This window comes from Channa argus, chromosome 6 (genome assembly GCF_033026475.1).
Source record: "Channa argus isolate prfri chromosome 6, Channa argus male v1.0, whole genome shotgun sequence".
In the NCBI taxonomy this organism is placed as follows: domain Eukaryota; kingdom Metazoa; phylum Chordata; class Actinopteri; order Anabantiformes; family Channidae; genus Channa; species Channa argus.
The window spans coordinates 24,435,296-24,452,575 of NC_090202.1; the positions used below are offsets into that span (position 1 = coordinate 24,435,296).

The window sequence follows — 17,280 nt, forward strand, 5'->3', positions numbered from 1 at the left end:
AAGTGTTGGCATCCTCATCCGGACAGTCATGCAACCCCTTATTCCCACAAGCGTTAAACTCAGTCCACGGGACTTGAAAGCCCCCCCGAGAGTGAAAGCAGGTTTCATTAAGTTAAAGCAAATTCAGACTCAACACTAATGATTTCCACATGTCTGGTTGTGGTCTTACGTCTGGGTACTAGAGAAGAGAAAACCCATTCATTTCACTGCAACAGTTTTGACTCCAGCCTTTGTTAAGGCGAGCCTCTGCATGCAGTGCAGCCGGGGGGGGGGGCACACAAGGCAAACACACGTCCTGCAATTACAACAACCTCGAATAATGAAAATATGCGTGCAATTGTCCCGACTTAAAGCTCCGCACCACAGACGTGTCCCAATAGGAGACCACAGGCTCCGGCGGCTCCCGGTGGCTTGACTTCAAAGACGGACGGGGCCATTCAAACACAGAGGACTTAAATATGCTGTAATGAACACATCACCTAATTGCAAGTCGCCTGCGGCTTCCAGGCAGTTGCACGTCTTAAAGACAGTTTTGTGGACGCGCAGGAGTGAAAAGGCCACGCTGGGCTACTTACTCTTGAGCGCAGTGATCAGCATGTTGCCATCCTTGATGAGATCTTTGATGAATTTGTTCGTCCGCTCCAGCTCTATTTCATGGCATTTGAGACGCTCTCTGAAGTCCGGACTGTCCACAAAAGAGTCACTGAACTCCAAGGTGGGGAGACCCATCGTGGCTCAATGACAAATCAGCCTTTTAGACGGTTGCAACTCGGAACAGAGACGCGTTTACTTTGCCATCGCGTAGCTCCGATGTAATTCTGCCGTTTCCAAGTTCCTTTAAAAAAAAAAGTTTGCTTCTCCACTTGGTTTCTCACTTCCGCTTTGACTTTCTCCGCTTTGCGGCTCCTCTTACCCAAAAAAAAAAAAAAAAAAAAAGAGGTCGTGTGACTCCTGCTGGTTAGTTTGCAGCGGTTTCTGCAGGAAACTGAATATGAACAGCTCTACAAGGAACTGGGTTTTAACTAAAAGAAACAGAATTAAACTCATTTAATTATGACATTATGGCCAAAAAGTTTCCTGCACAACGGTGGAAAGCACCCAAGTACTATACTGAAGTACAGTTTTGAGGTATTTCTACTCTGCTACTTCATACTTTGACTACATTTCACAGGCAAACCTGTGCTTATACTCTACTACGTTTATCTGATATAGTTACTTTTCACAGCCTTAATGATTACATAAATAAATACATACAAAACATGAAACTATATTGTTCCTGGATATGATATTAACAAGCTACATATCAAAATGTAAAACAATTCCAATAAAAAAATAATTTCAACAGCACATGAGGCTGTTAAAATAAGATGTATCACTACCAGCTGCAACAGTAAAAGTGATGATCACATAAATGCATCAATATTTATATTCCAGTAATCTGATATTTCTCAATGTGAAAGGAGACATCTACTTTTGGTCAAGTATTTCTTTGTACATTTGTAAATGACCTTCACTTGTAACAGAGCATTTCTACATTGTGATCTTGCTACTTTTACTTAATGAAATAATCGTAGTACTTTTCCACCACTGCGGCTGCCAGCTTTGAGCCTGCATCAATATGCTGGTGTCCATGAGTACACTGATTCTGATGAAGCTTTTGGGAAAAGAAAAGAAAAGGGAAAAAAAAGGTTTAAACCTGCCAAAGAGGCTATTCTTGGCAGTAATGTGACAAATTGTGTTCCTGCTTCACAAACAGCTGAGTGCTGTGGAAGCTTGTTTCACAAATTCACAAAATGTAGTTGTTTTTTGTTTTTTTTCCCCCTCATACACCGTCTGAGGTGCAACTGTGCAGCATCTTAGATTTATTTTTTAGTTAAATGTCGCCGGAAGGATTATTCATTTTTTATTTTGAAGTTGTGAACTGTGCAATGTGTGGAAATTATCGGTGACAATGCATCACAGTGGAATTAGAGAGGGATCTGAATTAATACCTTGGTAAATGGAAGTAATTAAACTAGATCCTAATTGGAGTCAGAGGAATTTGTCACATTTCTTCATGCAACAGGGGAGGATAGTGATAATGATGTCATACTCCGAATGCGTATTTTGGTGGGCATGATGCAGAGGCTCTGTCACCAGTGGCACTAAGTCTTCTGGATGATTTTTCATGCACGGTGCTTTAGAGCATCGGGGGTCGGGAGGAGGCTTTATCTTTGAGGAAGGTGCAAAACCAATCTCTGTAGAGAGGCGGATGTTGCAGTCTTGACTAGAACCAACACACACACACACACTCGCGGAAATGAATGTGCATTAATTATTTATAGGTATCAGTAGAAGACCATAACCGGATGCTCAGCACCAATTTGAACTCTTCTTTCATAATAACTAACCAGCAACATGGTCTTAATAAGACAGATGGTTTGACTGTAGGTAGCAGAGAGATAAATCATCTCAGACAGATAACCTTTCTGGCCAGTGGTGCTGCTTCTGAGTTGTTAGTGTGTGTTAACATCATGCTCCAACAACAACCACCACCAGGCCTAAGGTCAAACTGCATTATTGAACCCGGATTCCACTAAAAGACATTTGTATCACTTACCGTAATCATGAGCCGTGTATTCAAAACTAATGCAGGAACGACTGTTTGGATCAGGTAAAAATAATTGGTGCAGCACCTCCCGGAAAAGTTTGCTGGAGTTTTGACAAGCATGTCCTGCCTCACCTGGGGGACCCTGGTGACATTATGAATGTGGCATAACGAGGCAGTTTAAAAGGTTGCTTCCAATGTGTCCTGTAACTGAATGAGACAGGTCTACAAATTTGATTTTGTGATGTTGAACTCTTCTTACAATAGGATGTTTGCATGGGCGTGAGACCGGGGTACACAACCCACAGTCACAGTGCTAAATGGTTTTGCAGGGAAAAACATGCAACAAAAGATCAGGTCATCCTGCGCCTTACATTAGGTCAGTCTGCAGTTCTCTTCATATCCCGATGAAATGATATTCATCACCTCTTCCTGGTTTGTTTTTTCACCTTTTATTTCAGTAGCTGGCTATAGGTTTAACACACACATTCTCCAGAAGGACACAGTGATCCACAGGACATGGAAAAGGAATGAAGAGCGGCCTCACGGTGCACTCGTCAAATTAGCGACAGCAGCTACATCTGTTTCCTTAAATATGCATTAGCACTGATAAAATCTGAAGGCCGTTGCGGACGCCGAATAGAAATCCAGAGAGATCGATTGCGAGGTGTGACGCTCATCGGGGTCAGCACTGAAATCGTATTAAGCCCGCACGTGACGGCGCCGTCCGGAGACAGCGCGTTGCCTGGGGGATATGCGATTATTGCAACCATAATAATGCCCTCGCATATGCATATTCCATTTGGCAAGGATGTGACCGTGGGAAAAGGCAATGGCTCAGTAAACAGCTAATTCTCCAAAAATAAAGCTAAATATGCGGTTGATTCGTGGTGCATGCGTCCTTTAGAAGGATTGTGCAGAAAAGGAGTGTAGAATATCGCCTTAACAGCACACCAGCGGAGACTTGTGGACGAGTGGTTAGCTGTATGAAGCATGGCTAATTGCAATCTAAAATAGCTGCCTGTAGAGTCTTTGAGGGAAATTTGGTTTAATTAAGATGATACTCAATAGAGAACTGTGTCCCTGTGCTCCTCTCTCATAAAGGCATTTGCACATTCATATTAGTCATGCAAACATGAGCCTACTGCGAAGTGCACGTCTTTCTGTGCGACTGCGCCTATAAGAGCCCGGCCGAGAGCCATACAGAGACGGCCCATGAGCATGCACGTATGCGCGCACACACACGCACACGCTTGAGCCACACGGGCTTTATGCGTATACTAAGTGAGTGAGACATCTTTCACATTTTGTACATGTAGGGGAAGAAATTAGACGTGAGACACACATATTCCACATCCTCAGTCTGGTCCCCACTGCATTAAACAGAGCCGCTATGGGCCTTGTCTGATGGAGAATGAGCAACTCAAATGGAAGAAAAGGCTCAGACTTAACAACAGATATCAATAATCCATGCAGAATAAGCATCGATTAGCTCCAAAATGAGTTATGTGCACGTCGGGCAATTTCTGATTAGATTTTCCCCGATATCGCTGCATCACACAGAGGGGTAGTGATAAAGTCAGTGCAGAGGAAGTGCATGTTAGAGGATGTCTGGTATTCTTGTGGTGAGAGGGGGGGGGTTGTTGGTTCCTAACATGCCCCTGTCGATTCCAGCTTTCGTGCCATCATTCTGCAGCGGCAGCCCTCGGGGCCGCAGTTTGTTACGTCGACACAGCAAGCAGAGAAATGTGATACATTAGTGGAAACCCTGTTGCTCAGAGTTAATTGCTATGTGCAGTACTGAACTGGGTTATTGGGTGAAAGATGATGTTTGAGAGATGGACTATGAAAAAAAGAAAAAAAAAAAAGGTTTCTGCTCAATGCGCTGGTCTCAATTTTCCATCTTTAAGTGCAGAGATGATAGAGTTTAAGATGTAACACTTGACATGTGTACTACTGGCCAGGAGGTGGGTAGCAGTTGTTGACTATGCCAGAGGAAGACATTTCACATCACAATGAATATCACACATATGTATACAGTGGAAATGAATATAAAGCAGCATTGTGTTAATTATGCATTTCAGATAAATGGATGCATCATAAAAAAAAAAAAAACTGGATTAGATGACTAGACTTCTTGTGATGGCAATTACCTCTAAATAATATGAGCTGTTTTCCCCAATTAACAATTGACACTGCCATGCCTACTCTCCATTTAAATCAGGTATTAAGTTAATTGTGCAATTTCCGGGTGGCACTCAGCTTAGTTCCAGAGGAGAGCTTTTGAGAACAAGACCTGTCACTGTTTTCCCAGCTCATGATTAATGAGCCTAATTTAGACGTTTTTTTTTTTTGTTGTTTTTTTTTTTTCAAATCCAATCATGCTCTGACATTTCCTATCAGATGAGTCCTTCCTCATTCTTTCCGTTGTTTACCTCCTGACAGTGCAATCTGCCAAAGTGGCAAGTGCCGGCCTCTCGTTTATGACTCCTGTGTCCAGATGACGTTCGAGCAGTTATGTGTGATTACCTCCTCTTTACACAAAGAGGCTTCTCTAAAGCATGTGTGTCCACAGGGATTCCAGTTATTGCTTTTCACTGCACAGTGAGAATAGGGCTGGTCAGCTTTTTTAGCTTGAGATGTCATGACTGCATATGAGTGGAGTGGGGTGTCCAGTTAAGGGCAGCTCCTCTAGAAAATGCTCGAGCCGGAGAGTAGATGCAAACCAGCAGACACCAAAGCCTTGTATCTGTGGCTTTTGACTTACAAATCCTCTCCGTGCACATGAGACGGGTTGGAGCGAAGCGCTTTTTATTTTTTGCCTCAGTGACCTTCATGAGGTGATAGTTGTCCAGGTGGACCCCAGGCACAAATTTCAGCCTGGGTGATAAATTACAAGCGCTGATCTACCAGCTTTGTAAGCAAACACTTTGTGTGCTTTGCTGGGACTTTGACTTTAATTTGGAGCAGACGGAACTCAAAGAGAGACCCCCGAAACGCAGCACGCCCTCGTTAAGCCGAACACACAGCTCTTTGGCACCGTCGCCCGTCGGCCCCACACTGCGACGCCGTTTCCGTACATCACCCATCATTGCACCGGATGTGAAAATGTGAAACTGTGAAGCAGAGAACTGTGCTTAAGAGATTTCAGAGTGACTACACTGGAGAGAAGCCTTTGTTCTTATTTTTAAAACTAGACGTAGGATGCAGGTTACCACTTCAAGCTGCTTTTGATTTCCTCCGTACCTCAGAAAAGACTTTGATTCCATTTTAGCTCAAAGAGGAATATTTCACATCTAATACATCGTTGGAAAATGAATGATTCACTTCTCTTTATGGCACAGAAAGAGATTCTTTTCCCTTTGCCCTTTAACCAAGAAAAATACAAATTCAGTTTGGAAGAAAGGAAAGAGGAACCAAGTGTGAATTTTAATAATTTGTGTACTAAATCCAATATTTCTTACCGTTTTTGTTTTTTTAGTTACTTTCTTCCACCCTCCGCTCGTACAGGAGCATGGACTCACAAAACTCTTTGGAAGAGTTTTTTTGTCGCAGTCCAACCCCACAAACACGCTGGCTCATTAGTTTTAACATGACAATTTCGAGGAACCATGGTTAAAAACCAGCCACATGCAATAACTGCTGTAATTTATTGTGCAATTCATTTTACCCATCTGGGAGTTAATGGCATTGAATCCAGTGCCGACAGAAAACAACAGATTGCATGTAAAACTGGATCGTTCCTTCTTGCGGCCTTTTCCATCTGGGCACCATGCTTTTGACCAGACATCCTTTTCGAGTGTCTTTTTGGGCTAGACGTGATGCCACGACTTTGAGATTTCCCCCATCAAAAGCTGGACTTCAGCAGCTTTGCTTGAATGATTTTATACGTTCAGCCGAAGTTTATGAGAACTGGGTTCATGTTTGTGGACGAACTTTTTGACCCAGTCTAACATAAGGGTGAACTTTTTGCTGCTTTTGTGTTGTGATCTAACAATGAATCGTGCATTTTTGTTGATACCATTTGATTTTTTTCACTAAGACTAAGCCTTACACCAAGCAGTAGTGACCACTAAATGGGTGAATTTCTGCAGAGGCTCAATAAACAACTGAGCTGTCACGGTGATAAACTGTGGGTGATCAAATATTGCACCCTCAAATGATGTTGTTTGCAAGGCCCGAGTCCTGCTCCATTCTCCGCCGAACAAGCCTTTTCCTCACCGCTTTATTAGTATTCCTCTAGCAAACCTGCAAAAGCTGTTGAGACGCTCTTGATCAGATAAATCAGTATTAAGGGTTTTCATCAGAGAAAGAATTACACAGGTCCTCAAATGCTTCGGACTCTTCCTCGGGGAGACTGAATTATAATTTTACATTCTTCAAAAAGTTTTCCAATCATCTTCTCTTCTCGTGGTTAAATTTAAAGCCCATTAGTTTGATGTCACCTGAAGTTCCTCTATCCAATATATTTCTTCTGCTGACAGACAGAAAGGGGCCGAAAAGATTAACTTCCGCAGAGCATGCTGAAAGAGAAATCAAGCAAACAACTCTCCCAAAAATCAAAACTGCACCACACTGATATCCGTTTTCAGAGGCAAAGAGGAGACGTTGTGTCTCCAAGTGAAGGAATTCAAGGACACACAGCAGCTGGGATAGTTACGTATGGTGACACTGGGCCCCTGCACAAGACATGGTCCTGCTGACAAACACTTTTTTAAGTAGAAACAACACAGTGCAGGTATATGTGTCACACACAGAGGCTTTGTTGGGCCACTGGTGATGAAACCAAAAGCACTTTGAAGCTCAGGCGAAATAATTGCTATTAGGTATATTTCATGTATGGCGAAAACTACCAGCGAGTTGAAAACAGCTTCCTCAGAAGAGATCACTTTTTCTTCCACGGATATGTGCTTTGAAGGGAAGCCTTAATAACGACGCAGCTTTCAATTTTAAAAGGCGCACCACTACATGCCTCACCTGCCGCTGATTGACTGATGGGAGCTTTTTTTTTTTTTTGCCTTATATCTTTGAGTCAGGTAATTGAAAAGGAATAAAAAAGTCTGTGTGGGTCAAACCTAAAAAAAAAAAAGAAAAAGAAGAGGAATCCACACATTTATTAGCAGCATATGGCTGAGAGTCGCTGCTGTTTTTCAGCTCAGTGCGGATATTAATACAGCATGCATTTCCATGCTTAAAATGCATTAAAATGAACTTAAGATTTTCAGAGTCCATCAGCGTGGTGCATAGAATATTATCTGACAGGTTAAAAGCTGCCACAGAGCAGAGAGAAAGGCTAAATCCCAAACGCTGGCACAGATGAGAGACAACAAATCCATAGCTGTACCACTCTCATCAGCAGTTACATAATTGGGCTCAATAGGCCGATGCCTCACAGACCATGTTTGCTGCCACGCTGCATCGCAGCTACACCGCTGAATCGAGCTACTTCGGATGGTTTGTGAGGAGAGTCGCAAATAAGACATGCTGCAGGTAGTCGCTCCTTCCGAGTGTCCAATTGTGAAACAGCAACATCAGCAGCAACGACTACAGGCCCTGCTGCTAATAAACAAAGATGCAGAATGTAGTAGCGATATTTTAGATGCTTTGTCTAAATCAGAGGAACAGAACAGTGGGCACATACTGTAGCCACAGAGAGCCGCAAGGGGAAAACGTGATCCAGCCAGTCACCACTGCCCCTCTTAGAGCAAGCTAACTACATGCTTAAGGTTGTAATGCTTTCATTTATATGCCTGGCAGTTAGTTTGGTAATATGTACAAGGCGAGTGGGCATGTGGGAGAGCAAGCTTTTGTCAATGTCAGACTTGTGAGTGCAGCGTACGGCTATTTCCAGGAGGCAGGAGCAGTGTAAACTCAATCTGTATTGAGCTCAGTAAAATACCAATAGAAAAAGATTAGCTTTGGCCGGAACTAATTTAGATCTCCCGGTGGCATTTAAATAAAGTAAGGATGAATCCAATTACCATGATGCCGTGATTTATACACTCACGGTCACTTTATTTAGGTACACCTTGCAGGTTGGACCCCCCCCCCCATTGCCTTTAGAACGCTCTTAATTCTTCTTGGCATAGATTCAACCAGGGCTGGAAACCTTCCTCTGGGGTTTTGGTCCATATTGACATGACAGCATCACACAGTTGCTGCAGACATTGAGGCTGCACATCTGTGTTCCGAAAATCTCCTGTTACACCACATCCCAAAAGTGCTCCACTGGACTGAGCACAGTGAGTGCAGTGAGTGTGACACGGTGCATTGTCCTGCTGGAAGACGCTATCAGAACACGGGTCCACCGTGGTCACAAAGCGATGGACACGGTCAGCAACAGTACTCAGTTGGACTGTGGCATTTAAACAATGCTCGGTGAGCACATAGGGGCCGAAAGAAAATATCCCCCACACCATTACACCACCAGGCTGAATGGTGATGGAAGGCAGTGTGGATCCATGCTTTGTTGTTGTTCGTGCACCAGCAGCAGAAATCGAGACTCATCAGATCAGGCAATGTTTCTCCAATCTCCTGTTCTCCAATTTTGGTGAGTCCTCTGCGAACTGTAGCCTCAGACTCCTGTTCTTAGCTGACAGGAGTGACACCCACTGTGGTCTCAACGTGTTCTGCGTTCAGAGATGCTCTCCTGTACACCTCGGTTGTGACCTTGAGTGTTTTTTTTTGTTTTTGTTTTTTTAACGATATTTTCTTGCCTTTCTATCAGCTTCAAGCAGTCTGGCCATTATCCTCTGACCTCTGGCATCAACAAAGCATTTTCACCCAGAGAACTGCTGCTCTTTTTCAGACCAGTCTCTCTAAAACATAGAGATGGTTGTTTGGGAAAATGCCAGTACATCAGCAGTTTCTGAAACACTCAACATCTGTACTGCAATTAATAAAAGGTGCTGGTGCAAGAGAGAAGCTGGGATCCTAAAACGTGTATGTTGCTATGCAAACGTGATTAGGTCTTTGAAGGAAGTGTAATAAGTGGATAATGTTTGGATGGAATGTATTTTTTTAACGAATTAATTGCTACAATTAGGAAGCTGGTATGTATATAAAGAGCAGGACTCTCATGCTACAGATCCAAGTTTGTATCCGGAGTGTGTGGTTCGGCTACGGCAACAAAAGCACTTTGGCAGCAGTTTGAGAAAGAGTTTTCTCTGCCTTTGAATAACCGCTCGTGTGTAATTAACACTGTGGTCAAAATGGATATTGTGGAAACCAGAAGTTCATCGTCTGGAAACATTTTGTTGACTCGTTCAGTATCAACGTGTTTGCAACTTTCCGTCTGCCGCTACGTCAACTGATCTTCCTGATGTGAACGCGCAACAGTAACTATCCCTGAAATCAACAAGGAAAAGACAAGTAAAAAAGTTCATACAAATCCTAAAACATGATTGTAAGAGCAAACTCGGGATATCAACATAAGTATGGCACATTTAAAAGAATAATAGGGTCCACTGTTTAATATTCAGAGATAATGGACTTTTCCCAAACCTTGGGAACAAACAGGCAGCTGCAAACACCCTGAAGTTTATAAGTGCATGTTTTTGGTGATTAGTTAAATCAGTTTGGTATCCAAGCAGACGTAGCTTGAGGAAAGTAGGCAAGGTGACATTTGGAGCCAGCAATTTCTCCACGCTGTCGAAAAACATTTCCCCAAAATTGACAAACACCACCACATTCCCACATTTCTCATCGCAGTCCTCACTGGGCTGCAGATGCTGCTTTGCAAATGTCAAGTTGTTATTTTCACTCTCACAAACACGTTAAACATTGCAAAGTAGCCCTCCCAGCCTACGTGCCACTTGAGGTCAGAACTAACGACTATCTTCTGTGTCTGTAACGACAGCGGCACCTACCTCGTCACCGCAATAACCTTACATGAGCACAAAAAGCATAAAGAAGCAACGGGGACTGGAGAATGCAGTTGACAGACGCTCAATAGTCCAAGGTCAGGGCCTTTAGCAGCCAAAGACAAAAGGCTTATCTGACCGCTCTTCGTTTGCTTCACGCCACCGATAATGCCAATCGATGCAAATGAGTGACGGCTAAATGCTAATCGAAACAGTGCGGTCGCGCCCTGCCAGGTCAGTTGTTGTTACCATGCGGGTTTTTATGAGCATGGCAGGTCAAAAACAAAACCATCTTTCTGATATTTACCTGGGTGTAAGTTACTTACACTGGGAGAGGCTTGTTATAAACTGTGAACAGAAGCGGCGTCAGAGCCACCGCTGTGTGTCTGGACTTATAGCCATAGCTTTCACACGACACGTGATTTGTGGTGCTGCTTTGCCAGACGCACACCACTCGCTCTTTGAGTGTGAGGTATTGTAGGAAGGAGAGGAGAAGGGACATCTGATATTTTGACGCTCAGGTGAGACCAATCCCTGTGTGAATATATCAGAAAACAGCTGCAGATAATAAACAGGCTGCTCGAAGAGGGATGTGACACAGCTGAATGAAACAAAACAATCAAATTAAATGTGTCTACATTATTATTTGTCCCTCCTGGGCTTCGCTATGTGGGTTACTCTCATCCTTTTTTGTCAAAAATAAGTATTCTATTCATTGCATGCGGCTGATGATAAAATAAAACGACTTCGATTCTAAAAATGTGCAGTGCTTCGGTCTGCACTATAATGCACTGTTTGCTCGGAGGGCGGCTCTCTTAATGTCAAATGAAAGTTTTGGTAAAAAAAATGGCGTTGCAAGTATAATTTAATTTCTGCTAAATGTCCAAATCAACTCGCCTCCCTGATCTGCTTTTAATTATAAAAACTCAGCAGCGCCGTTCAAGCGTTTGAGTTGAATATCAAAGAGAAGTGCTAATGCCTGTGTTGTAGTTTAAGCGTGTGTGTTATATACAAATAAATAGTTTGCAATCATGCAACGCAAAGCTACAGAATATTAGAAATACATGTTAATGGCTAATACAGTAAATGTACATAATATACAGTATGTAGTGAGATGAGACTTTACTGATCCCACAATGGGGAAATTCCAGTGTTCAAGAAGCTAAAAGACGAGCACCAGATATCGCAGCACACATTACTGGAAATATTACTTAACCTGGGAAACGAAAGCCATATTGAACTGTATGTTTAGTAAATGCACATTAATATTTGCTAAACTCAACACAAAGAAAAATTTAGTCTGGATATCAAGTGTTTATAAAAATGTGTTCTGACTATATTGATTATATCAACTTATAATTTTCTATAGTATTACTAAACAGATTCTAGTTACTGCTGTAAAAATATTGGCCTATTGATTTTAATACATTTCTCAAATGTAATTCCTTTTTTCTGACACCTTTACCACTTAAAATCTACTAAATTCTAATTTTTAGCCCAACATATGATGTGTTCTTTATTATAAAGTGTGGCCATTAAATTACTACATTTCTGATGTGACTTGCTACTGAAGTTCTTCTGTTGGAATAAAGTGCTACAATCAAAGTGAAAAGTAAAACTGTTTTCTTATTCTAGGATTTCAGAACTCTGTTATTGCTCGAGCTTTCCACAATCATTTCTGCATACATTTGTGATCCCAGTACAAGTTAAAAAGGGCCGGCGAGTCCAGGATTTGTCACCGGGTTCATTAGTATGCATTGCATGAATAGATACAGCAAGTAAGGACTTCAACAGGGCCCAGTGGAAATGCCAAGCGTGGTATAACATTATGCTACAACTGCAAAGTTGTGGCCACAGTTTGTCATCCCTGCCAGGAGCCATTAACTGTGCATGTTCAGAGACTTTTTGCTGTTTTGGAGTCCGGAGTGAAAACACGGTGGCGAGTAAGCACCTGCAGTTCGGACTCTGGAATCGCCTGCATGAAGAGCTCAGTCTGATCGAGGACGTGTCAGTATTTGAAATAAATTGCGCGCATGCACGTTTATTCATTAATGTTCCTGCTGTGCTTGTGTTTTAACTGTGCCTAGTATTTCTGAGAGACATTTTCAATTCTTCTCATTTGAAGCATGCATTCTGTCCATCTGTACAGAGTGACTCATGACGAAAACAGTGTTCATGCCAAAGGACCAAAGCCTCAGGGACAGTCCAGTGGGAGACCACTTGATCTGCAGCTTACATGTACAAACTGTCATTTCAGAAAGACGGAAGCTGAGGGCTACGTGTCATTGTTTTCACAAACGGTCTGATCTGAGGTTTCTAGGCATCTGCCATTGTTTGAGTAACCACAAAGATCTTTTGTGCTGAAATGCTAAACTGAGATTAGCTCCAGCCGTCGAGCAGGCAGCGCGGAGCCTCCGAAGAGCGCGGCATAATCACACAGTTGCTCTGATGCTGTGGAAAGCCCTGTAACTGAACCACTCGAAACAATCTGCCCAGCTCCTCCAAAAGCAACCCAAAGGAAATCTCTGAAGATTATCCAATTGCAGGACTTAAAACACTGAGCAATATATTCTGAATCCCACGTTACACTGATTTTGTTGTAGTAAACATTTCTGTGCCTGCGGTTTTGAGATAAATGCCCGTCTTGATATCAACTATGCTCATGCAAAATCTGCTTTTTATTAAGAACTTCTGGAATCATCAACGTTGGCTGAAAAATGCCATGTTACAGCTGCACTTTATTACTCCCATCTATCAGTACATGGGGTTGACGCTGGTGCTTCCACGCAATGTCTTTACTTTTTTCCCCCCGTAATTTAGATTTCACTAACAGAAAGAGGATTTCCATAAATCAGTTTTTGTGCAAATTGTTTTTTTTTTCTCCAGCCCTGATAAGAATTCTCAGCTGTTAAAAAGGATAAATGGTCTCTCAACAATACGCTTCTCTTCTCATGTGCAGCATCAAACGTGTGCATGGCCGTTTTAAAATGAGAGGCATCTCCTTTACTGTGAGGAGTTTGCATGCTGTGATGTGTGAAGACAGCTCCGACTATTATTTGATGATTTATTGTAATTCTCTCGATGTGGGCATCTGCTTTGTTTTCAGATCTTTACTTTCCAGCTCCCTGTGGCTCTTTCCTGTTGTGTACATTTTTTTTTTTTGGCCTGTGCTTTGTCACAACCATAAAGGAGCTGTCTAACTCACCGATTTGTCTCTCAAAACGTTAATCAACGAGCCCTCTCGACAGCAAAGACCTTGATGTCCAGTCCACCTGAACTGACACTGCCATCTGTGGCCCATCCCGGCCATTTTCAAAATTAATTTGGCTCGGGTTTTTCCCCTGCACAGGAAAATTGCTCTGTCTAATCTACCATTCAGGGAAACACAATCCACACGCGTGACATACTGGTCGGAACGAAGGGGAAAGTGCACCGCTCTTGAGAGCAATTTCCTCATTTGAGCTTTAAGTCAATAAGGTCAACCATAGGACATTAATCACAAGAGGGGAAAAGAGAGAGAGAGACAGAGATGTGGCTCTCTGCTCAACCTATGAGCGTAAACCTAGATTTCCAGCCTACAGCTCATTAAATCTGAATTGAATTTCTTTTTAGTTGCAGATCTGTATTCACCTCAGCTGATAAACCTCTTCTGGCTACCAATTAAGGGAAAACATTTACATGCACAGCCCAACTTAAATGTACCACCATCAGAGCAGACATGCTCAATCACCTCCACGTCTGTCTCATTCATCACGGTCTTACTTAGAGCTGCAGTCTCCCTGTATATTGATTCCAGGGCACGTGTGCCCGCTTTCATCCAGCAGCCTGGGAGGACACAGTAGCTCAACTGGGACTACACCTCACGCTGCCATTGGAGTTTGATGGTGAGCAAACTGTCATACAGGGAAGATGAACAACACATTGTGTAAGACATCAGACTCGAATGATTTAGGCCTTGAGCGTATTGGCAGTCTGTACAGCATCGACGCTGGCATCGATTCTACAAGTATCATTGTTGTATCCACCCTTTAGATGTCGGTTGCCCGCAGGGCATCTGAGGTGGACGCCGACATGACCTGCTGTAGTCGGCTAATTTATACGCTGCAGTTTTCCTCTGGTCAAACAGAATGAATTTTGGATTCAGTGTTGAAGACTGAAGAAAAAAAAGAAAAAAGAAAGAAAATCTGTTCACCTGAATTACTAAATAAAAAGGAGAGAGAGATGTCAGCTGATGAGTTTTTATTGTGGATAAACCACTGACTTCAGTGCAAACTGTTTTCAAAGGAACTCTCTCTTCCACATACATTGGTTCCAGTGGATAATATTCATGTCAAGGTCAGTGCATTATCCAGAGACCTTTGGCGCGATGCTGAGGTTTTGAATATTATGAGCATCACAGTTTGTTGCCTGCCTTCACTGTGTTTGGGGGAGAACAGAAACCTTAGTGTTTGCACTGTGAACCCGAACCTTCCTGCCTGGCCAGACAACAGAGTCAACTATAGGGCTGTAACCATGTTTGTCATTCACAAAATGGAACGTTACTTGGTTATTTGACCGTGTTCTAGTTGGTTCAGACAGCTGTGTCTGCCACAGCTGCACCGGTCCCAAACAGAGAATGTTAGGACATTGTCCCAAGTCCTGCTCGACATACCTGGGGCAGCAACAAGCAGGGTTGCAGCAGACTGGACCCCTGCAACACAGTAAGAGCCAAGTATTTATTTATATATTATAGGAAAAAGTGATCTTTCCATTTTTTTTTACAAATATTATTTTAAATCCCACACTGTGGACTTCTCATGTGTGTGAACCAAGCCTTGTTTAACACAAATCATCTTTTCATTGGCTTTTATTTTTACGAAATTCTTTCCATTACTTTTTCACACTTCATTTCCACATACTTCATTCGACACCGCACATCGGACCCTTTAACACGTAATTTCCAACACTGTGTCGCACGCTTCAGTGACTTCTTCACCTGTGTACTCGATGTTTTACACGAGAACATGAAACAGAGGCAGTTAAACCAAAGAAGCTCTCTCCTGTAAAGCTTTATGTACATGCACATACACTTTTTTTTTTTTATCATTCACATGGCCACACGACATGTCTTGTAAGGGCCGGACATTCAGATAACATAATAGTATAAGTTCATTCATCTTTTCACAACAGATCATAGCTCCAAGGATACCTAGAAGATAATTGAAATCACCGTGAATAGAGGGAATAGACACAGTTGTTGCTCATTGTATTTGTTGGGGATTTAACGAGCGCTTTATGCTCTATACATTCCACACAGTTTTCCAGATAATACATTTTTGATTTCACGCATCATGAAACAGTGAGGGCTTCACTGAATTTTCTGAAATGCTCCTTCAGCAACATCCTTACCAAAACATTTGGCCAGTATTCAGTGTGAAAACGAGTGTCACACAGCTGATATTTGAATAATTAGCACTAAAAAAAAAACACACAGCTGTTAAGTTTGCAATGCTGTGGATTACTTTTGAAAAGCTGGCGCATTTCTGCCAAGCCATTGTAAAGGAACAGCAGTAACTGTTACTTTCAGAAATGGGCAAATGTGGGGGCTTTCTAATAACTGAGCAAATTTAAACTTTGAGATGAGCAGCAAAAAGGAGCAGGGAGATGAGGAGAGTGTGGTCCCTTTCCTGTTTTATTACTTAGTTTCACTTTGAAGGAACCCTCAGATTGCCTGGACTGATCCAGGTTTTACTGTGGCCTCCCACCCAGGGAATCTTTAAATCAGGCAATATGTCAGCCCCATGAAAGGTTCGCTGCACCTGGCTTTACTGTAAAGCAGGCAATGGAGCTGTAAAAGGCCAAGCAATGAACTGGATGCTCCCTTGCACAGCCGGGCTCCAGACCAAGGATAAACCCAGCATTTACCTTCCTCTCTTCTTCCTCCTTGGAAAATGGCGGGTGGGGGCTGCGGCAAGGCCTTAGTGACAGGTCAGGACGGTTCAATCTGTGAAGAAGACAGTGCATTAAAGGACCTGAGAGGAATTTGATTTATCTGAATCTACAAGTGATGAATAAAACATAGGGTATTACCTTCAGATCCACCTGTTATTAAGATATAAAAACACCACAGAGGTGCTATAAGATAAAGATGGATTGATAACACAGATGGATTGGTAGAAAACAGACAACAAAAAAACCTCTGTCACCACATCACACTGTACAAGATCACAGGTGCACTATTCAAACATGACCCAGTGAAGCATGTTTTCAAGTGCAAAATATCTACTTCTTTACTTTTTGTCTCCAAGGCGGAAGAAGAAAGATGATGGCACCATCTTATTCTGCTGTAAGACAGGTACAATCACTAGGTAGCCATGACACAATTAGATGTGACCAGCTGGTGACAAATGTCAAAATCTCATGTCTCACATTACTCGTGATCTGGATGATGTCTGAGGTTTGAACTAAAAAAATAAAAAATAAAAATCCCTTTTTCATGTAAAAGCGACCTCTCTGATCTCGGTTAAGACTGATTTGGATGTCCAGCACCTGGGCTACTATACAATTAGCTGGACACAGTAAAGCACCACCAGCAGGCAAACTATGTTATAGTCTGATTTCTCAGGTAGATTCAGGCTTCACAAATATCAGTCAGCCCATGAATTAATAATAGAGCTGAAAGTAAACATAAATTACACAGTACAAAAAAAATATATATACTCTATACTCCAATATAACTTTCATGTGTGGATGAATGTGCACATTGAACACAGTAAAACTGGACCGCAAATACTTTTTCTAGCAGATTTACTGATGCAACACATGAGATTAAATGTCAAATATCTTACAATA

The 17,280-nt window shown here is 42.3% G+C and overlaps 1 protein-coding gene across 4 annotated transcripts in view; it reads right to left on the reverse strand.

Moving 5' to 3' along the window:
• The window catches only part of LOC137128770 (rho GTPase-activating protein 42), a 59,586-nt gene extending 58,703 nt beyond the window's left edge, over positions 1-883 (reverse strand). For 3 of the 4 annotated variants that reach the window (XM_067507284.1, XM_067507283.1, XM_067507282.1), the window contains exon 1: positions 576-882. In XM_067507284.1, the coding sequence (XP_067363385.1) occupies positions 576-729 (154 nt within the window). In that variant the 5' untranslated portion in view covers positions 730-882. Of the gene's footprint in view, positions 1-575 lie in introns of all 4 variants that reach the window. The other variant, XM_067507281.1, reaches the window with a different exon arrangement.
• Positions 884-17,280: the final 16,397 nt, after the last annotated feature.